Source organism: Vulpes vulpes, chromosome 7 (genome assembly GCF_048418805.1).
Source record: "Vulpes vulpes isolate BD-2025 chromosome 7, VulVul3, whole genome shotgun sequence".
NCBI lineage: Eukaryota > Metazoa > Chordata > Mammalia > Carnivora > Canidae > Vulpes > Vulpes vulpes.
In genome coordinates, this window is record NC_132786.1 from 6,893,184 (window position 1) to 6,916,120 (window position 22,937).

Genomic DNA, 22,937 nt, shown 5'->3' on the forward strand with positions numbered 1-22,937 from the left:
AGAAACAACATGAAGGGGATGAAAGTACATGATAGACATATAGGAGGGCACCAGACATGCAAGCTGAGGAGGGAGGCAAGATCTTGAATAGGAAGATAAAAGTCTAAGGTGAAATGTCTAATAGCCTGGAGAGAGTTTGGAAGAGGAAGGCAAAATGGGTTCAGTGGAGTGTGTAATAATGGGGGCTGTGCTGGAAGTCCATTTGCAAAGAATGTCAGCTAGCATGGGGTAGAGTAAAGCCTGCTGCACTGAATGGAATATTCCTGACCACAAAGTCATCCCTGAATCAAGTCTTTCACATCTGATTCTAGGACTTCAAGTGTTTTAGACTGTGGAACATCCGGATGCTATGTCACAGATGTCTGTCAGGTAAGAAATATACTGCTCTTCAGGTGATGGTGAATAAACCAGAATAGGCCCATGGGTTGAATTTATTATTCTTTTTCAGGCATTTATGACACCCACAGAATGTGATACATGTCAAGATGGGGCCACATAGGGAGAGATCACAATCAGGGAAGTGGTAGTGGAGGAGCAGCAGCCTCCTAGGGACCTGACCTCCCCGCTTCCCCCTTCCCTTAAAAGACAAGGAGGATTGGGATCCCTGGGTGGCGCAGCGGTTTAGCGCCTGCCTTTGGCCCAGGGCGCGATCCTGGAGACCCAGGATCGAATCCCGCGTCAGGCTCCCTGCATGGAGCCTGCTTCTCCCTCTGCCTCTCTCTCTCTCTCTCTCTCTCTCTGTGACTATCATGAATAAATAAATAAAATCTTTAAAAAAATAAATAAATAAAAGAGAAGGAGGATTGAGGGCTGAACCTCTAACTGGTCCTGCAGTGTTAGAGACCCAGATTAGATCCTTTCTGCAAGAAAAGGGACACCCTCCCTGCTTCTTTCTCATGGCTGGTAATCAACAGCAGATCATGGAAATTTACTCTTTAATACATTTCTTAATTTGCCATTTACTCAATACTTTCTCTATTTGCAGACCTACACAATAGGCTTTGGATCCTGTGTCCAGAAATTGATATGGTGTTTGAGAATTTTGAAGATTCCGTATATTTGGCATTGCAGTCACTCTAAACAAATAGGTATTGGAATTAGAAAATCTTGGGTTCAAATCCACATGTACATTTATGAATGGTATGACTCGGGATTGAGATCTTTAAACATCCTGAGCCTCAGTTTTTATTACCTGTGATGTGGAGGCAGTCACTGTCTCACAGCTTTGTTTCAGCACAGAAACCAGTGCGTGGTGGCACTCAGTGCATGAGGTCTCCCCATTCACCACTCCATAACCACAAGGCTGTATCAAAACTGTTTTGACAACTGAAATTTCTTTTTTTTTTTAAGATTTTATTTATTTATTCATGAGAGACACAGAGAGAGAGAGAGAGAGACAGGCAGAGGGAGAAGCAGGCTCCATGCAGGGAGCCCGATGCAGGACTCGATCCAGGGTCTCCATGATCACACCCCGGGCTGCAGGCGGTACCAAACCGCTGCACCACCGGCGCTGCCCGACAACTGAAATTTCTTTTCTAATTTTGTGTTGAACTAATTAGACAGCTAAACCTGATCTGAACTTACTAATGTGAGGCTATTTATAGCCTCTATCTGTTCCATTAAATGTAAATATTCATGTAATTTGCTGCAGAAATAGTACTGTATTTGATTAGATGGTACTGCCCAGGCCCTCTGGGATTGGATTCTGAAACACACCTGGTTTCATCTTCCCTTTCTGATAAGAAATTTTCAGGTCATGATTGCCTCATTACTTTGTTAAAGCCCATAAGGCACACAGACAAATAATCATTTAAAGAACACGTGTTTCCATTTGGCAAACTTTTCTTCTCAGGACTAGGAATGAAAACTTAATAGATATACTTATTCATTTGTTTAACATTTACTAAGTACTTACATTGTGTAGGATGTTGCTAGGTATTGTGAGGGCTATAAAGATGGAAAGAGAGCCCTGCCACTAAAAAATAAATGTTTGAAATAAGGCTGGCATAAGAATAACTATAATGCAAGGCAGATATATAACTTTCCCAGTTGGGAATTCCAGGAAAAATGAGTTCACATCTGAATGGGGAATGAAGCTTCCTAAAGGAGAGACATTTGAGACAGTCCCTGAGGAGGTAGGTAAGAATTTGTCAGGCAAAGAAGGCAGGACAAGGTATTCTATGCATAGAGAACAATAAGGAAAAGTTTATGAAAACATGGTGGAATTAACATTTGGAGAATGGAAGTGGTCCAGCCTGGTGATTGCCCAAAGTGTGTGGTATGAAAGAGGTGAGGGTAAGGCTGGAGGGGTAGGTGGGTAAAGCTGTGCAAGACTGTCATTGCTAGTGGGAGTATGTGCTTGATTTAGCAGACAAGAGAAGGAATAGATGTTGCTGTTGGTTTTTAAAATTGTTTTTTTTTCTCATCACTGAAGAAATATACATTTAAAGGAAAAGAATTCGGAAAACAAGATAAAGATATAGATATACATTGAACTGGCTATAACCCAAGATAGACACTGTTAATAATTTAAAATACATCCTTCTAGCCTTTTTCTGTATGGAGGTAGATGGCTAGCTAGTTTGATTAATCGATTTTGAGAGTAATGTATAAATGAAATCACTTTGTCTCAGATTATTGAAAAAAGAGCCTGTGGACATAATATTTTAGAAACATAAACATAACAGTAGTGTATGTATAGGTTAAATATAGAGAAAACTACAAATAAGAAAGTCATTAAGAATGCTGTTGCAGGGGTGCCTGAGTGGGTCAGTAGGTTAAGCTTCTGACCCTTGATTTCAGGCTAGGTCATGATCTCAGGGTTGTGAGATCAAGCTCCACATCAGGCCCTGTGTTGAGTGTGGAGCTTGCTTAAGATTGTCTCTCTCCCTCTGTACCTCCTCCCTAAAAAAGAATGTGGTTACAATGATTAAGAGAAAACAAATTCTTGAACTTGGGGGCTATGGAAAAAAAGAAAGAGGGCTGGGTTAAAAATATTTCTAAGGATGGTGGTTCAAGTGTTTTAGAAGAAGGAGGGAAAAACCCAGAGATCCCTTCCAGATGACAAGCCTGGATGACTGGGGATTGGGGAACCAACGACCATGATGTTGGCTTTGGGAGAGGGGAGGATTACATGTATATTTTTACACGCGGTGAGTACATTGTGGTGGTCAGCAGGCAATCAGAGACGTGGGTTGAGAACAAGAATGCAGATTAGAGATTTATTTACATTTTCAAGATTGCTCTAGTTAGGGAAGAAGCGAGCTTTCTGGAGGAGAGAATAGATAAAAGAAGAAGAAAAAAGACCAGGAGCCAGACAAGGAAAAGTCAGAACTGTTGGAGAACTTGGACTGGCCGGTTATTTGTAAATGGGTTATTTGTAGCCTAAAATGTCACAGAGACCGCAAAGAAGATGAGACTGAACACAAAAGATGAAGAGAAGTAATGGATGAGGTACCTAGCACAATTCTGGGCTCCTGGAAAGAACTCAGCTAACAGCAAGTATTATTAACGATGGAATGATCATTAAACATGGGAGCAAGAAAATGTTTACCAGACCCACCAAATATCTTATACAGAGTTGGAGCTTAACAAATGCACTGAATAGAATGATGAGCAATGGAATACAACAGAGAATGAATTAGAAGTGTTGATAACGTGGAAGTGTCCAACTCTTAGACCTGTCAATCAGAACCTGTCAGTTCTTGCCCTTTGGGAATATACCAGTTAGTACTCTTGGGGAGCCAGGCCAGCCATCAGGGAGCATAGTCAAGACAGGGATTGATGGAATATTCCCACTAAGATTTCCTGGCTTCTCACAGGTAGAATAGAGAACTGGCATCGAGTGTAATGAGTAACTTCAGTATCGTCAGGGAATTTGTGCTGTTGGGATTTTCACATCTCCATGAGTTCCAGATCCTCCTCTTTGCATTCATCCTATTGATATATGTGCTGACTGTGCTGGGGAACCTGGCCATTATCACCCTCACATGCCTTGACACCCGCCTCCACTCACCCATGTACTTCTTCCTCTGCAACTTCTCCCTCATGGAGATGCTGGTCACCTCCACTGTGGTTCCTAGGATGCTGGCAGACCTACTATCTACTCATAAGACCATTTCCCTGGCCAAGTGCCTGACCCAGTCTTTCTTTTACTTCTCTTTGGGTTCCACCAACTTCTTGATTCTTACAGTCATGGCCTTCGATCGCTACGTGGCTATCTGCCGCCCTCTGCACTACCCAACCATCATGAATGGTCCAGTGTGTGTGAAGCTGGTGGCAGTCTGCTGGGTGGTTGGCTTCGTCTCCATCATCTCCCCCACCCTGCAGAAAACACAACTCTGGTTCTGCGGCCCTAATATCATCGACCATTACTTTTGCGACTCTGCCCCACTTCTCAAGCTTTCCTGCTCTGATACCCACCACATTGAACGCATGGATTTCTTCTTGTCTTTTCTCTTTGTGCTGGCCACCATGATGCTGATCATAGTGTCCTATGTCCTCATTGTGGCTGCAGTGCTGCGAATCCCCTCCTTCTCTGGGCGCCAGAAGGCCTTCTCCACCTGTGCCTCCCACCTCACTGTGGTGGTTCTGGGCTATGGCAGCACCATCTTCATCTATGTGAGGCCAGGCAAGGGCCACTCCACACACCTCAACAAGGTGGTGGCTCTGATGACTGCAGTGGTGACCCCTTTCCTCAATCCCTTCATCTTCACCTTCCGGAATGAGAAGTTCAAGGAGGTCATTGAAGATATGACCAAAAGACTCCGCTTCAGAGATGCAGCAGCTCACAGATGAGAAGACCCAGGACCAGTCAAGTCACAGGAGTAAGGACCCTCCACTGCAGGTGGGCATCCAGATGCCCACACTGGAGTGCCTCAGTTTCTCCCTGTTCTTTCACCCCCACAGAAGTCTGCTCACTCACTACAAAGAGCTAATGAGCTCACATCATCTGAATGTTTCAAAGGCAAGATTCTGTGAGCCTGAGAAAGGCAAGTATCTGTCAACCTTAGACAAGGAATAGATGATTTTGAAGGAGCTATGGAGTGAAAACAGTATGGTAATATCAACTAAAGAGATCATCCAAATAAAACTCAGTCCAGGGCCTGGTACACAGTAAAAACTCAGTAAATGTTTCCATTATTGTAAAAATGTGCTATTAAAATCTCTCCTTCCCAGTCTGGCTGTTTAGTTTTGTTTATGTTCTTTTTTTTTTTTAAGATTTTATTTATTTATTCATGAGAGATAGAGAGAGAGACAGAGAGAGAGAGAGAGAGAGAGAGGCAGAGACACAGGCAGAGGGAGAAGCAGGCTCCATGCAGGGAGCCCGATGTGGGACTTGATCCTGGGTCTCCAGGATCACACTCTGGGCTGAAGGCGGCGCTAAACCGCTGAGCCACCCAGGTGCCCCTTTGTTTATGTTCTTTGTCTGTAACTTTTTTGGAGATGTATTTCTTTCTCATGCTGGCTTCAGAATCTACAATAGGGTTATGAAAGTGGGAGGTTCTTTGAGAAGAGCCAAAAGGGCTGGGATCCCTCATATAGAAGAAATTTTGGGCCTCGCATTGGGACTCTTTCTCTGGGATTGCTCCTGAAGTAGAAGCACTACTTACACACAAGCTGCCCACTTCTCCTGTCCAGCCCCTCAAAATTTCTTGCCTTTAAACAGAAATGACTCCTGGGGGCCACTTTCTCAGCAGCCCCTTACACAGAGAGGCGATGAAAGCCCGAGGCCTAGACTCTCCTCATGCATTCAAGAAAGAAGGGAAAGCTAGATCATTGTTCCCAGACTGGCTGCCTTCCCCTTCACAAGCACTACTACCACTCTTCTCCTATAGAATCTTAAAGGATCCATTTCCCAGAGGAAGGGCCCTCTGAGGTTGGCTTTCCTGGAAGCAGCCTAGACAGGAGGTTACCAGGGGCCCTGGTGGTAAAGCAAAGACAGTAGAAGCCAGCTAATAAGGAAGAAACAGAGACTGGAGTTGTGGAGGGAAGGCTTTCCCTGGCAATCTAGGAATGGTTAGGAAGTCAGGGGGAGATGGTGGGAGTGGGAGTAGCTCTAGTATCTGATTTCTTGTACCAGCTTGAATTTGGACTGGGCTGGGATTTGCAGAACAGGACAAAGAGTAAATGCAAACTTCTTACTTCTGAAGCTAGCTCTGCCCACAGGACATCTAGAGGAGAGGTCCTGGTCCTTATGTGCAGTGTGGATAGGCCACCCTATAGAGCCACAGCTGTGAAGAAAGGAATGGGGAGAGGGAAACATCCAGGGTGCACCACCCATGAGATCTGGTTATGACCAGGGAGTTTGACCTCCAATTATGCCTTTTTTTTTTTTCAAGCTACCATTGGACACATTCTCATCTGTGGGCCTTTCCACAAAGGGGCAGATACTTTTAATTCTGCCAAAAGGCCGGCAGGGAAAACAGTTTTCATCCTGAGAACTTTCTCTCCTCCACCTCTCAAGGGACTAATTACTTACTCTCCTCACAAACTTTGTGAGAAACTAAAGAACTAAATGGGAAGCAATTATCTCCTTCTGATATGCAAACACTTTCCTTCAGCTTCTCCTTCTAAAATAATCAGCACATAAATCCACTCAGATTTTCCTCCTGAGAATCTCCTTCCTGCTGCTACTCTCATTTCTGCACATTCTCTTAAAAAATTAAAAATAATCAGCCGTCTGCAGCCGTCTATTGCCTCTTTTTCATAGCGTTGTCTTAGCAATGAGATCTCTGGTCAGATTGGGAAGACATAGTTAGCTCAGGCCTCACGGTAATCACCCCATCCCACGGCATCCCACAGGCATGACATTCTCCATAAACTTGCCTGTGGTCCCCAGCTCCTCCAAGTGTGATCCTTGGCATAGCTTTGACATTTCCAGGAGTACAGAATGTAGGATCTCGGGCCCCACCCTGGACCTGCTGCATCAGAATTTGCATTTTAACAGAACACCTGGGTGATTCACATTCACATTGATATTTGAGGAGCACTGATGGTCTGTTGGTGGACATTTCAGCAGGAAATTGTATAAAAAAGCCCTTGGTCTACACTGTGAAGACCACTTGATGAGCCACCCTTCCTTGAGGACTTTCACCCCAGGGCCTATTTTTTGGAGATAGTAACCAGGATTTAGGCCCCAAGATTTTCATCCTTGTATGACTTTCAACTTCTGGAGAGACTTAGGCCAATGGTCCAGTCTCTGCTTTTCTGTTAGAATCCTGTGTGGACATAACCTGGAGATGTTTTGGTTCCATACATTTGTCTTAATGTGACAGGGACCCTCGGTGTGCACAATGTCAAATGATACTCCTGAATAAGACATAATCCAGAAAATACTGATGGTAAGCCTTTCCATCTTCCTGGAAGGAATCCGAGGACACCAGTTCTAAGTCAAAGTGGATGTAGTTAAGTCTCCCCAGGTTTAGAGTCATGATGTGATGAAATCATTGGCTTTTGGAAATGCAAGGGAGTGCACAGGCCACCCAGGCACACCTCCTCTGGATGCAGGCATCCCCTCTGTAGCACACTTCTCAGGTCAGCAGGGAGGCCTGCTGGGAAACAAGTCTAGGGATGGTGCACTCCCAGCTGTGAGGTGGCCCCTTTCTTTGCTGCGGTGGTCTGGAATTTTATTGCTTGTAGTTTTGAACACGAACTAAGTAAGTTCAAAAAGAGCTTAGAAAAAAAAGAGCTTAGGAAAAGTTCTGTTAAAGGATAATTCCATGACATTTGCTTTCATAGGACTTGGCACGTATCTGACTCAAGGGAAGGAGAATGACAAGAGATGCTGGTTGAATGGAAAACAGGATCGAAGGGAACACCCAGAGGCGGAACGCTACAGTGATGCTCTGGAGCCCTCTTGAGAACTGACTGTTAAGTTTCCAGGAATGTAACATAACATTATGAAAAATTAAATGGTAGAAACTTATAATCAAACAGATTATGTTAAAAAAAGAATAAAAATTCAAAACTCCTAATTATTTCATTATATTTTTCTTTTATTATCTATGCTACTGAAGTTGTTTGTGTCATGTTAGTACTTTGAAACTGGATTAGGTGGGGGTGAAAGTGACACCAGGGCAATAGGCCAGTGCTGGACAACAGTAGAGTCTCCAAGTAGAGATGGGGTTAAACGTCTACCAGCGGACCACTGGACCATTACCTCTTTTCTTCAGTATCAATGAGGCATTGTTGCAAGGAACAGATTTTACATTAAGAAATTGAAAGCTAAAAAAAAAAAAAAAAAAAAAAAAAGAAATTGAAAGCTTAATGAATTGGTGAACTAGATTGATGTGAACATGGTTCTCTATAGACAACATCGAAATTTTTCTGACTTGGCCTTACAGGGTTTTACAACTTACCAAACTTCCAAAATTCTATGTATGCAGGGGCTTCACACTACCTACTGACCCCTGCAGGACCCAAGCCTGACTTTTATTTGAAAAGTGATTTAATTCCCTTATCTTCCCTCATCAAAACTTCCATACTCTTAATTTCTTGCTCCTTGTCCTGCCAAGTGGAAGAAATAAATGTGCATTTTGGCTTCCACTGGAATTTATATTTATGGCAACTGCTTCTTATGTTAGCCATTCGGAACCCGCTATTTCTAATAGTTGCTTACTAAAACACAATATCTCTGGGGCTGAAATGTCAGACAAATGGAGGGTTCCTTGGGGTAGGGCAGGCATTGTCATGGAATCTTGCCACTGTTTCTACCTATATTTAAATCAGTTCTAGGTGTTACAAACAATCTTGTCCTCCTACCCCCCCTGCAATTATGTCCCATTGAAAGCTAATCCTGTGGAGTGGGAAGGCTGCTGCCTTCTATCAAATGAATTTACTGGAATTATGTAGACAAACAACGAAATCAATGTTTCCCATCTCCTGAGTAACATGGTATTAAAAGTGTCCCCCTGCTTTTTGAAAGTTTGCATTGCACCACTTCGCCTTAACAAAAGACCTACATTAGTGCCTGTTTTCACTAACCTAAAGAAACCGTAAGAGGATTTTCACTTCTATGAGAAAAGGTAAAACGTGAAACTAGTGTTCAGCATTTGTTTTGCAGCAAGCTGCTGCAGGGGTAGTGCACACCCCAAGCAATGAGCGTGGCACCACCAAGCTCCTCGCCAGGAACCACACTTGGCAGCTCAGCATCAAGCTGCCAAAGATTTGAACTGAGTGAGCATCTGTGCTTTATCTCAATTTATTTTGTGCATCTGTTAGCAAGATGTGTCCTAAGATATCAGAAAAGCCTAAAAGATTATTTTTTGCATCTGGGAATGCTTAAAACATTTTCCATACAAATTAATGGTAATTGTTTCTTTGCTTTATGCCAGTTAAACTTAAGAAAGTTTTCATAGGAATGCTCTACATTTGGATAGCAAGCAAGTGGGGGTGGGGAGAACCTATGTAGCAAAGGAAGTGTGAATCTGCCAGGCAATTAACATTATGTATGGACTGAATAAAAATATTTCTTGCATGTACAAGCATGATTTGGTATCTTTCAAATGTTTGTGATACTATTACGATAAATGAAACACAAATCTTTAAAAGTGACACTGAAGCTATAGTTGCTTTCTGACAGTATGTTTCCTTTTTTCTTTTTAAAGATTTTATTTATCCATTCATGACAGACACACACAGAGAGAGAGAGAGGCAGAGACACAGGCAGAAGGAGAGGGAGAGGCTGCATACAGGAAGCCTGATGCGGGACTCGATCCCGGGTCTCCAGGATCACACCCTGGGCCGAAGGCAGGCGCCAAACTGCTGGGTCACTGGGGCTGCCCACTATGTTTCTTTCAAGTGAAGGATATTAAACAACTATTGTTCTGAAGCAGTTACTAAAATTACTGCAATTACAAGTGTATACATTGGATGGGAACTGGATGGATTTACAGTGAATAAGAGGCTAGAGGAGTCTACATGGAATGGCTTCAGATCCTGGAGATTCCAACTTTTAGTTAATCCAACTTTTATCAGACTGGAAGAATTTCTGAAGATGGAGAGATGGAAAAGTTTGAAGAACCAGATTCTACTACTGTTAGTTCTGCCATGATTTTGATCAATTCTTTTTTTCCTCAACTAGATTTCCCCTATTCCTTAGTGACTCAGAACTACCGAGCTGCAGCCCAAGAATTATGAACCCCTCTGGGCTCTCATGGCACTTGTTAAAAGTAAAAGAATCCTTTATCAAAATATGTTAAAATTCATTATGGTTTTTCTTCTGTCTCACAGATGGAGAAATCTTTGAAGTTAGAATTCACATTTCTTTGATCTTTAATGGCCAGTGGTAAGCAGAATATATTGTTCATGGTGAGTGATCAGTGAATCTTTATTTAACTGAATTATGATGAGGGTAAAATCAAGTAGAAAACACATATAAAGTGGTTGTGAATAATATGTATATGTATATATAAGAGTAAATTATTATCAGTAAAATTATTTTTACTTTTTTCATCCTCCTTCCATTTATTCTGCAAATATTTTCTCTTTGGGGGTGGTGAGCAGAGGATAATTAGAGAAAATAAATTAATCAGAGCAACAGCAGCAGCAAGTCAGAGGAAGGGACACCTTTTTTAGGGGAAAGACATTAGCCTGAGATGATACCGAAAATACACAATAAGAACCAACTACGGGAGCCATGGCTCCAGAGCTAGACACTCTGTATCCACCACATGAGCCCACAATTCCCTGCCTTGTTTATTTCCACATAGTAGACTTGTAAAAATCTTGACATTTTTGGTAAATTATAGTTTTTCTCTTAAAATAAGTGGAGCTAGGAGTACTCTCATCGTAGTTTTCTGGGAAATGTAGTTTGGTAAATTAAAGTGTATTTGCAGAGACAATTTGGCAGAATATATATTTTTTAATATAAAAATATAAAATATATTTTTTAAGTAGGCTCCACGCCCAGAATGGAGCCTAACATGGGGCTTGGACTCACAACTCCAAGATCCAGATCTGAGCTGAGATTTTTTTTTTTTTAATTTTTGAACAGAACTCTATTTAGAAGAATTGAAGCACATAATATGAGAAACCAGACATTTGGAGTAAGGTCAGAGCCCATTCAACAGAAATTCAGCACTGTTGGGGTCCCATTTTTTTTAATAATAAATTTATTTTTATTGGTGTTCAATTTGTCAACATACAGAATAACACCCAGCGCTCATCCCGTCAAGTGCCCACCTCAGTGCCCGTCACCCAGTCACCCCAACCCCCCGCCCACCTCCCCTTCTACCACCCCTAGTTCGTTTCCCAGAGTTAGGAGTCTTTCATGTTCTGTCTCCCTTTCTGATATTTCCCACTCATTTTTTCTCCTTTCCCCTTTATTCTCTTTCACTATTTTTTATATTCCCCCAATGAATGAGACCATAGAATGTTTGTCCTTCTTCGATTGACTTACTTCACTCAGCATAATACCCTCCAGTTCCATCCACGTCGAAGCAAATGGTGGGTATTTGTCGTTTCTAATGGCTGAGAAACATTCCATTGTATACATAAACCACATCTTCTTTATCCATTCATCTTTCGATGGACACCGAGGCTCTTTCCACAGTTTGGCTATTGTGGACATTGCTGCTATAAACACCGGGGTGCAGGTGTCCCGGCGTTGAGCTGAGATTAAGAGTCAGACACTTAACAGCCTGAGCCACACAGGTGCCCCCTGTCAGAATATTTTAATTTGGGGCTGTTTTAGAAAATCCAGGATAGGCAAAAGCTAAGAAAAAAACCATGAGTTGGGCAGCCCGGGTGGCTCAGGGGTTTAGCACCTCATTCAGCCCAGGGTGTGATCCTGGAGATCTGGGATGGAGTCCCACGTCCGGCTCCCTGCATGGAGCCTGCTTCTCCCTCTGCCTGTGTCTCTGCCTCTCTCTCTCTGTCTCTCATGAATAAATAAATAAAATCTTAGCAAACAAAGCCATGAGTCTGGGGTCAAAGTAACAAAGAGGGCTTTTTTTTTTTTTTTTTTTTTAGATTTGTTTGAGGGAGGGGAAGAGAGAGAGATAGAGAGAAATATGTCAGTGGGGAGGGACAGAAAGAACCTTGAAGCAGACTCCCTGCTAAGTGTGGAGCCCAAGGTAGGGCTCAATCTCATGAACCATGAGATTGTGACCTAAACTAAAACCTAAAGTCAGCTGCTCAACTGACTGAGATACCCAGGTGCCCCAACTGGAGGGCTTTTAAAATTGCAGATTATAGTTAGGAACGAAGGGCAGTGGAGCTGAGGTTTCATCCCAAAGCTTTCAGGAATTTAACACACACACACACTCTCTCTCTCTCTCTCTCTCTCTCTCCCCCCTGGGCTGGATAATATGTCTTGATCAGGGAATACTTCCTGCTGTTCTTCAATGGAAAACTCATGTATTTTCTGGTACTGAAAGTCTTACTTCTGGATCCCCAGGATCTGGGCTATTTTTAGAGTTCTTATAGCTGCCATTGGGTGTGGGGAGCACTTCCATGGTGGCCTGTGAGAGCCAGACACTGAGCACTGAAGATTCCCTGTAGTTATCACACAGAAGCACAGAGGAAACAACCTGAAGAGATTCAGCAGTGGTCTTCCCACCCAGCCTCGTGTTTTCCCTCCTATCCTCATAGACCTGCTGGACAGAAGTTGACCAGTTTCCTCAGGCTCATCATAGTCCCTTGTGGAGGCCTTTAAGCCTCTGCATCTGCCCCTGTAGCACTGCCTTGACTGTCTCATTGCGGAAGGTAAGGATAAAGGGATTGAGAAAGGGAGTGAGGACCGATGTCACCAAGGCTACAGTCTTGTTGACTTCCACAGAATGTGCTTTGCCAGGCCTGACATAAAGGAAGATGGTGCTGCTGTAGCCAATGAAGACAAGGGTGAGATGTGACCCACACATAGAGAAAGCCTTATGGCGGCCACTAGCAGACGGGATCCTCAGCACAGTGGTCACAATATAACCATAGGAGATGAGGGTCACGAGGAAGGAACTGAGGACAAAGGCCAAGGCCATCACAAAGTCCCAGAATTCCAGCAGCCTGGTGTCTGAGCAGGACAGCTGCAGCAGAGGTGCATTGTCACAGAAGAAGTGGTTAATGATGTTGTTATGGCAATAATTGAGATAAGCCCGGGAGAGGACAGTGGGCACCATGGCCAGGAAAGGAGCTGCCCAGGCAACCCCTGCCAGCCGGACACACACAGCCCAGCTCATCAAAGTGCCATAGCGCAGTGGGTGGCAGATGGCCATAAAGCGGTCAAGGGCCATGTCTGACAGGATGAGGAAGGAGGTGGAACCCAGGGAAAAGTAGAAGTAGAACTGGACCATGCAGCCATTGAAGGAAATGACTTTGTGGGAGGTCAGCAGGTCTGAGAGCATCTTAGGCACTGCTGTCATGGTTACCAAGATCTCCAGCAGTGAAAAGTTACCCAGAAAGAAGTACATGGGCGTATGTAGGTGGGTGTTTGCTATGACCATGACTATGATGACTGTGTTTCCCACGAAGGCAAGAAGATAAAGCATGAGTAAGGGTCCATACAGCAGAACCTGAAGCTTGCCAAAGGAGGAGAAGCCCAAGAGGACAAATTCAGAAGGGTGGCTCAGATTCGCCATGATCCAGGAGCTGGGTAGCTGCATAGAAAGGAAACAAGAGACAGAGATAGTAAGACAGAGAGAAAGGTGTCATTGACCATAAAACAGAGAGAGAACAGGGAGAGCAAGACAAAGTCAGTGGTTAGTAATAGAAAGAGAGATGGCTACATGGAAACATGAGAGAATCAGAGACTTAGGGGGTCTTAAAACATGGAAAGCCATTAATAAGGAGAGAGAGAGAGAGGAGTGGATTAAGGAAGACAATAAAGTGGTGGACATCAACATTTTAGGAGAAGGAAAGAAGGAAACAAAAGAGGAACACAGAATTAAAAGAGGAAGACCAAATGTGTGAGAAGGAGAAACAGAAAAAGATAAGGAGGGGAGGAAACATGGAAAGAGAGAATTCTTGTAAGTCACCCTGAAACCCTGGAGCATAGGTTGGTGCTGGAGGTGTCTGTGTCATGACTCAGAGACTATGCACCAAGATTCCTTTTGGAGGGTCTCCTCAAGTCTTTCTGGGCCGTCTCTCTATTGAAGAGCCTCATTCATTCACATTTCTCTAGCTATGATCATGAAATTAGTGGAAAGTCAGAGTTTTGAATTAATAAATTAGCTTTCTTGGGGGGAGGGCTCTAGTATGTGCTTGCCAAGATGAAGAGTTGAAAAGATACAACAGGGTCATGGAGATAAGCCTCAGAACCAGGTGACTATCTTACCAGTGGCTAGAAAATCATTGGCATCTTGGGCAGCCCAGGTGGCTCAGTGGTTTAGCGCCGCCTTCAGCCGGGGGCGTGATCCTGGAGACCTGGGATCGAGTCCCACGTCAGACTCCCTGCGTGGAGCCTGCTTCTCCCTCTGCCTGTTTCTGCCTCTCTCTCTCTCCTCTCTGTGTTTCTCATGAATAAATAAAAATAAAATCTTTTTAAAAAAAGAAAATCATTAGCATCCTACCTCATGGTGTCGCTTTGCTCCTGCAGCATCTCCCCTCCCCTCCTGACTCCATCATTCTTACATGGTGGTTTGGGGCACAAGCTATGAACTTGTGTTTGAATTCTGAGCTGAAACTTATGTGTGGAACATAAACCTGCTCTTTATAACATGTTCTCTGAACTTCATTTTACTCAGCTATAAAATGAAGACCAATGATAGTACTGGCTTCGAGGGCTATTGCAAAGATTAAATGGGTCAACTACCTAGTAAGTGACTGGCACATACCAAGTGCTCCACAAACCACCGTTGTCATTGTTATTGTTATTGTATGACCTCACATTTTTCTGGCCCATCATCTCTCCACACTTCTTTAGGGCCAACATGTGGAGTGTGTAAATGTGTGTGTTTATGTGTATGTACATATTTCCACAACTTTAGGCTCCCTTGGAATTTAAGTTCAAGTTCGCTAAAAGGATGCTTTAAAAAACTTCTGATTAAGTTTATTTAATAAACACTATATGCAAACTGTCAGAAGTGGAACGAGCAAAGCTGTATATAGTTATACTCTGGCCCTACCAAAGTTTCGCCTGATGCTGTGACTTGGCCACTAGCAATGACATTCCAATTTAAAGAAGAGGCTTTGTCCCTCCGTTAGCTTCCATCCATTCTACCGATAAAGCCTAACAGTAGGTCTACAATGTATATCCAGCACTGATAAATTCAGACGCTATCTTATGCCTGTGCTGCACAGGAGCACATATGCAAGCCACTCACTTTAGCCTCTAAGTGTCTTACTGAGCTGCTCACATTAAGAAATTCATGTCTAGGATTGCTGTCTAATCAGGTCACTCCACCTAACTGGTTCACCGAGATATGTGGCTCGCTGCTCTTGGGTACTGTTTTACAGTTGGCAGGAGTGGAAAGGGACTTCTGTACAGTTGGAATGGCACTGCTAGGTGAGTGGCTCTACAAGCTACAATATCTCCAACCCTATGCTAATTTCCTAAATTAAAGGCTTACCCTGTGTCACCACAAAGCCCACAGCAGCAACATTGGTGAAAGGCAGGAACATGGAAAGGAAGTTCTTCTGGAGACCAGAGGGGAAAGGTGCTGTCTTTGCCCCTTTTCTCTCAAGGATGAGTGTTCTTGGTTCTCTCTACCCATCATGTCTCCAAGTTCCTGGATTCTTGATGTGATTTAGAGGTGAGCTTATACTGGCTGGGAAACAGACTCCAGCAGGGTGTTCTTCAGGGGAATGATAAGAAAACAAAAAGTCCTCTGGGGATTATAAGCCACTGGTGTTATTCCTTAGAATAATGAGAAGTCTTGTGTTTTAAGGAAGTAACATTTGAGATAAAGATCTGATGAAGAAAGAGATAGAGACCTAGATACACCTAAGCAGCTGATGGCTTAAATTGATTCCATGGCGGTGCCTGCTCTCTGACCCTTCCTGGACTGGAATTATGGCAGACTGGGAAGGCAGTCAGGGTTAGACAGATTTTTCATTTGGAGATTTTTCTCTCCCTCGCAGATCCAGGATTTTGAAATCAGGCGAAGTAGGAAATGTAAACACTAGATCACATGGCCCTCTTGTTGGAATTCTCTAGTGTCATTTGCAGAAGTTGGAGAATCAACACAGTAAGATTAAGAAGAGATACCTTCCTCTTGGAGACAGAGGCCCTGATAGAAACATGTTGGGAACTGGGAAGCCTGAAGGGCCTGTCTCTAGCTTTTATGAGAAGATGTACACCTTAGGTATGAAGGTGAATGCAATATGATAGATGATCAAGCTCCCCAGTTAACTCTGAGTGACAATCCTTTGCCTCAGAGAAGTTCAGGCTTTGTGGATGTCACTTAGCCCCACCCACAGACAAGTAGTAACAAAGAGACATGAAGCAAAAATCTTCCCATGAAGATGATGCAAATGGGTCCCAAATGTTTAAGACCCAAAGGGCTGGACAGAGTTGGCCTGACAATCTTTCTGTAGGACCTGAGTCTGCAACTGAGTTTTCAGGACAGAGCTTTGATTGCAAAGAAAATTTTAGGTTATTCTGGACAGAAATAGGATATGATGATAGAAAGGAGCATTTTGTTCCTCCTTCAACACTAGTATATACTATTAAAATCAGGGATCCCTGGGTGGCACAGCGGTTTAGCGCCTGCCTTTGGCCCAGGGCACGATCCTGGAGACCTGGGATCGAATCCCACGTCGGGCTCCCTGCATGGAGCCTGCTTCTCCCTCTGCCTATGTCTCTGCCTCTCTCTCTCTCTATCTGTGTGTGACTATCATAAATAAATAAATTAAAATTAAAAATAAAATAAAATAAAATCAATTGAAGATACATGTTTGAGTCTGCCTGAATTCTCTGTTCCATTTCATTGGTGTATATGTCCACTGATCTACATGATATTATGTCAATAACACACTCTCAATTATTGTAGCTTTATAGTAAGTCTTTGAATAAGGTTTGTGAGGCTCCAAGCTTTGTTCTTTCTAAAAAATCATTTGTCTATTCTAATCCTTTATATTTGCATATAAATCTTAGAGTCAGTTTTTCAATGTTAAAAAAAGAGGCTCCTATGATTTTGAAATTTTGTTGAATCTTTAGACTAAGAAAGAATTGGCTTTCTAACAAAATTGGGCCTTCTGATTCATGAAAACAGAAAATTTTTTCATTTATTTAGGTCTTCTTTAATTTCTCTCAGTAATGCTATATGGCTTTAATTCTTGCACATAGTTTGTAAAATATATCCCTTAGTTTTTCAGTATAACAGATTTTTGTATGTTTAGCTTTTGTCCTGTGACCTTGATAATCACTTACTAGTTCTAGTACTTTTTTGTGGACTTCTTTTTTTTCTTTTAAGATTTTATTGGGATCCCTGGGTGGCGCAGTGGTTTGGCGCCTGCCTTTGGCCCAGGGCGCGATCCTGGAGACCCGGGATCGAATCCCATTTCGGGCTCCCTGCATGGAGCCTGTGTCTCTGCCTGTCTCTCTCTCTCTTTCTCTCTGTGACTATCATGAATAAATAAATAAAATCTTTAAAAAAATATTTTATTTATTTATTCATGAGAGACACAGGAGGGGAGGCAGTGTTAGAGGGAGAAGCAGGCTCCCCATGGGGAGCCCAATGCAAGACTCCATCCCAGGACCCCAGGATCATGACCTGAGCCAAAGGCAGATAGTCAACCACTGAGCCACTCAGGCTCCCCCTCTTTGTGGACTTCTTAGGATTTTTTTACAGATAGGATTATGTAATATGTAAATACACAATTTATTTCTTTATTTTCTAACAACATGCTTTTAATTTCATTATCTTGCTTTATTGCATTAGCTAAAACTTCCAGTAAAATATTGAACTGAAGTGAGAATAGATATCCTTGCCTTCCTCTCCATCTTCCCTAAAGGGAAAGTATTGAGCCTTTCATTATTAAATTTTATTGTTAGTGCTAGGTTTTATGTGATATGCTATTTATAGTTTGAGGAAGAATTTCTTTTGTTTCCACTTTTTCAGGTTTTTAAATTAATGAATGTTAATTTTCATCAAATACTTTCTATGCTCCTATTGAAATGATCATGTGGTTTTCTCTTTACTTCCATTAACACGGGAAATTATATTGATTAATCCTAAAATGCTAAACAATATTTTCATTTCTGGAGAAAAGTCATGACTTTGTTATACTATACTATTATTTTTACATATTGCTGGGTTTGATTTTCTAATATTTTATTAAGGATTTTTGCATCTATGTTCACTGAGAATATTGTTTTATAGATTTATTTTCTTGTGAAGTCTTTGGTATTAAGATAATTCTGGCCTAAAAAGATGAATTGGGCAGTGTTCTCTCTAATTTTCTAGAAGATTTTGTGTAGAATTGGTATTATTATTTCCTTAAATATATATTTTTAAAGGTTTTGTTTAATCATTCATGAGAGACAGGGAGAGAGAGGCAGAGACACAGGCAGAGGGAGAAGCAGGAATGTGTGGGGAGCCCGATGCAAGACTCGATCCCAGGACTCGGGCATCATGCCCTAAGCTGAAGGCAGATGCTCAACCGCTGAGCCACCCAGGCATCCCCCTTACTTAAATATTTGATAGTGTGCACTAGCAAAGTAATCTGAACCTATAGTTTTCTGGGTGGGAAGATTTTTAATTATGCGTTTAATTTATTGAATGTATTTAGGAATTTTCAGTTGTTAAATGTCTTTTTGAGTCAGTTTTGGTCATTTTTATCTTCCAAAGATTTTCCATTTCCTCAGTTTTCCAATTGATTTCTCTCTTAAGATATCTTAATTTTGTCCTCTTCAATTTGAAAGTTAAATAAACTTTTGATTATAAATTTGGATGGTAGTGGATGAGGAAATCGAGTGCTCTCATCATGCAGTCTTAGAAGTTGTGCAAATCAATCCAAAACCTTTGAAGGATAGCTTGGTTTCAATAACAATAATAGGTAAAAATATCTACCTTTTGACTTGGAAATTCTAGTTCTAAGGATTTGTACCAGAAATAATACTATGTATGGACTCTTATAACATTTTTTTCATAGTAAAAGTGTAAACAGGAAAAATTGATCAAGAGGTCTAGCTAATAAAGAATGAGGCATTCATATAAACAAATACTATACAAAAAAAAAGATGGCAAAATGTATTGATATGAGAATTTATCTTTTAAAAATTTTTGTTTAATTGTATATTTTTGTTTTGTTTTATTGAGATAAAATTGATACACAATATTACAGAAGTTTCAGGGGTACAACATTGGATTTCAACTCTATGTTATGCTACCACAAGTGTAGCTACCATCTCTCATCATGCAACACTATTACAATACCATTGACTATGTTCCCTATGTTGTACCTTTCATCCCCACAACTTAGTCTATAACTGAAAGCCTGTACCTCCCACTCCCCATCACCCATTTTGTCCATTTTCCATCCTTCTCCCCTCTGACAACCACTGGTTATTCTCTGTATTTGTCTGTGTATTTATTTGTTTGTACTTTTCTGTTTATGTGTTTTGTTTTTTAATTCCACATAACAGTGAAATAATATGGAATTTGTCTTTCTCTGCCTGACTTACGTCACTTAGCCTAATAACCTCTGGATCCATCCATGTTATCATAAATGGCAGATCTCATTCTTTTTTATGGCTAATACTCCTCTGTGTGTGTGTGTGTGAGTGTGTGTGTGTGTGCTATTGCTGAAATGCTGCAATAAACATGGGGTGGATCATATATATATTTTTTGAATTAGTGTTTTTGTTTTCTTTGTTTGGATACCTACGATGGGATCACTGGATCATATGGTGTTTCTATTTTTTTTGAGACACACAGAGAGGCAGAAACATAGGCAGAGGGAGAAGCAGGCTCCTCACAGGGAGCCTGATGTGGGACTCAGTCCCTGAACTGGGATCACGCCATGAGCCAAAGGCAGACGCTCAATCACTGAGCCACCCAGGCATCCCTGGTATTTCTATTTCTAATTTTTTGAGGAACATCCACATTGTTTTTCACAATGGCCATACCAATTTACATTCCCATCTACAGTACTCTGGGTTCTATTTTCTCCCCATGCTTTCCAGAACTTATCTCTTTCTCTTCTTTTTATACTAGCCACTCTGACAGGTGTGAGATGTCATCTCATTGTGGTTTTGATTTGTATTTCCTGACAGCTAGTGATGCTGAGCATCTTTTCATTTGTCTTTTGACAATTTATATGTCTTCTTCTTTGAATGTCTCCTATTCAGGTCTTCTGCTCATTTTGAAAATGTATTATTTGGGAGCTTTGGTATTGACTTGTATAAGTACTTTACATATTTTGATATTAATCCTTTATCAGATATATCATTTGCAAATATCTTCTTCCATTGAGTAGAATACCTTATCATTTGGTAGATGGTTTCCTTCGCCATACAAAAGCTTTTTATTTTGGTGTAGTCCTAATAGTTATTTTTGCTTTTGTTTCCCTTTCCTGAGGAAACATATCTGGAAAAAAGTTGCTAAGGCTGATGTCAGAGAGATTACTGGCTATATTTTCTTCTAGGAATTTTATGGTTTTGGGTCTCATATTTTGTGTTAAATACATTTTAAATTTATTTTTTGTGTGTGTATAGTGTAAGAAAGTAGTTCTGTTTCATTCTTTCAGAGGAGCTGTCCAGTTTTCCCAGCATCATTTATTGAAGAGACATCTTATTCCGTAATATATTCTTGCCACCTTTGTCATTGATTTACTGTATAACCATGGATTATTTTGAGAATATCATTTGTATATTGTTAAGTGAGAGAGAAAATGTCATAAAACACATTCCCACACCATTTTCTATAAAGAATGTGCAAATACTTTCTTAGGAAATTTCTAAATTATATGGCACTCTGGTTGAGCATGGCAATGTGAGGAAAGGGAAGGACGATTATTCCCAATTTATACCATTCTGTACCTATTGACATTCTCAGATTTAACAGGTATATTTCAAGTGAAATCCCAAATCCAGATAAATGTTTTGTAACTGTCACTTTTTCTGTCTCACTCTAGCATAAAGCAGACTTACAATTTACATTTGTCAGTTGTCTAGGTTGTAAATATAACTGCCTACATTAGCTGTCCTTATGCTGTCGCCACTTTGAAATGCCCAGCTGGCACAACATAGAAATAAATGGCTGGCGGAATCTTGCTTGAATGCATACAGATGCACATGTGTTCAGAAGAGTGGAAACCCGAGACAATAGCAGAGAATGGAGATTTGGAGGCAGAAACTCTCCCCTTCTGATGCCGAGTACATAGGGTGAGGAGCAGGAGCCTTTCTGTAAAATTAGTGAAGGAGGAAATGGGCTTTGTCGAGATTTCTGGTAAAGGTAAGGCTTTCACTGAGACCAATATGCCTGCTTTTTTGGCTATTGGTACATATTTTAGAGGTCAATTGTCATGTGTCTTATTGAGGGGTGGGGGAGGATGTTTTCTCTGAGTAGCTAAGAGAATCAGGGAAGAGTCTAGGATATAGAGCAGAAGGGCTGATCTGCTTAGTGCCTGAGATGTCTTTTTGAAACTTAGACTTGGGCCTTTGAGAAGACAGTCTTGTTGTTGAAAAGCCTCTGATTAGTGATATTTCCAGTATCCCCATTAAGCGAAAACTTTGGAAAGTTCTGACACTTAATTGGTCAAAATGGGAATAACTAAAATTTTGTTCTATTCTCCCTAAACTGATTGCTTAGAGATACCCTGAACCTGGGCTAATTAAGAACAGACACCTCAGTGACTAAGTCCCCCTTGGGATGGAGGGTAGTGGGAAAGAGAAACGTTCCCCACAACACTGTTACTTCTGGACTTTTTCCTAAGCTCCTCCTGAGCAAGTTGTTCTGGCCCCTGTGCATGGCTAAGCAGTAGGCAGACAGGAGTTAGCCTTGGCTGAGCTCAGGGGAGCCTGAGAAGTGGTGGAGAGTCCCCTCCATGGAGGTGAGTGTCTTCTCATGGTTTTCCACTAAGAAGAAAAGAGTCAAAGAAGACCAAGGTGGGAGTTCTGGGCTTGGCTGGGACCGACAACAAGGAGGCATAGAGTCTTAAGGGTTGACAAGGGGAGCAGCAGGGTGGACAAGTTCTTTTCTGATGTTTCCATACACAACTGAGAGCAGATTCAGTTCTTCTCTGTCCCAATACTAAGAACAGACATCACTGCTTGAGAACAACAAGATTCTTCTATTGTTTGTCACCTAGTGCTCATTATGCAGACATTGTAGAAATATAAAATCTCTGAGCTGTCCCAACAATTCTGTCCTTGACCTGTTTCTCCATCATTAAATAGCCCACAGAGCCTTAGAGGAGGTTGTATGAGTAAGGGAAGTGAGGAGGGGAAAATGATAACATGAGCCATGAAGGGAAACCAAGAAGAGTAGGCTCTCGGGGTGTGGCCAGGCTATTCAGGTGAGGAACAAATACTATTGAATCATATATCACACATCCATACATCCACCATATACCAACAATTTACTAGCACTACTTTACAGCTCAACAATATAATATACATAAACATGTCCCTGCCCTCATAGAGTTTATATTCTAGTGTCATAGAGGAACATGAATAAATAAAATTAAATTTCCTGTCCATCTTCCTTGCTTTATAGTTATTCTGGCATGATCAATAAACTAACACCGTAATTTTAGTTACTTTTCTTGTGTATGGTCTAACATCCCCCCTCCCCTTGAATATAAGCTCAACGGGGCAGGGATTTTTGTTTTTGTTTTTGATTTTTGTTTGCTTCATGTTACATGAAGGAAAGAAATAGGTACACATATCCTATCAGGTAATAATAAGTGCTATGAAGAAATGCTAACGTCCAAAAATCCAAAAATGAGGAAATCATTCCTAATTGGGATGGGGTAACTGGCAAGAGTCCTCTGAGGAGACGACATGTGAGTAATGGGATGGATAAAGTGAGAGCGATCCAGACATCCTAAGTGGCTAC

The 22,937-nt window shown here is 41.6% G+C and overlaps 3 protein-coding genes across 4 annotated transcripts in view; 2 read left to right on the top strand and 1 right to left on the bottom strand.

The window, feature by feature from the left end:
- Positions 1-22,937, top strand: part of KEL (Kell metallo-endopeptidase (Kell blood group)) — a 437,477-nt gene that overhangs the window by 346,345 nt on the left and 68,195 nt on the right. For both annotated transcript variants that reach the window (XR_012002430.1, XM_072762819.1), the window contains 2 exons: positions 312-369; positions 10,234-10,311. The gene's annotated coding sequence lies outside the window, so the exon portion shown is untranslated. The remainder of the gene's footprint in view (positions 1-311; positions 370-10,233; positions 10,312-22,937) is intronic.
- On the top strand, positions 3,453-4,918 carry LOC140599601 (olfactory receptor 6V1-like). Its single transcript, XM_072762827.1, has one exon. It carries the CDS (start codon positions 3,850-3,852, stop codon positions 4,795-4,797), a length of 948 nt encoding a protein of 315 aa, XP_072618928.1. The 5' UTR covers positions 3,453-3,849; the 3' UTR covers positions 4,798-4,918.
- On the bottom strand, positions 12,624-13,574 carry LOC112907040 (olfactory receptor 6V1). The gene has a single exon (XM_025982209.2). It carries the CDS (start codon positions 13,572-13,574, stop codon positions 12,633-12,635), a length of 942 nt encoding a protein of 313 aa, XP_025837994.2. The 3' UTR covers positions 12,624-12,632.

What these genes read in the sequence shown, in the direction of transcription:
- LOC112907040 (XM_025982209.2), bottom strand. Translation starts at nt 13,574, where the DNA reads ATGGCGAATCTGAGCCACCCTTCTGAATTTGTCCTCTTGGGCTTCTCC.
- LOC140599601 (XM_072762827.1), top strand. Translation starts at nt 3,850, where the DNA reads ATGAGTAACTTCAGTATCGTCAGGGAATTTGTGCTGTTGGGATTTTCA.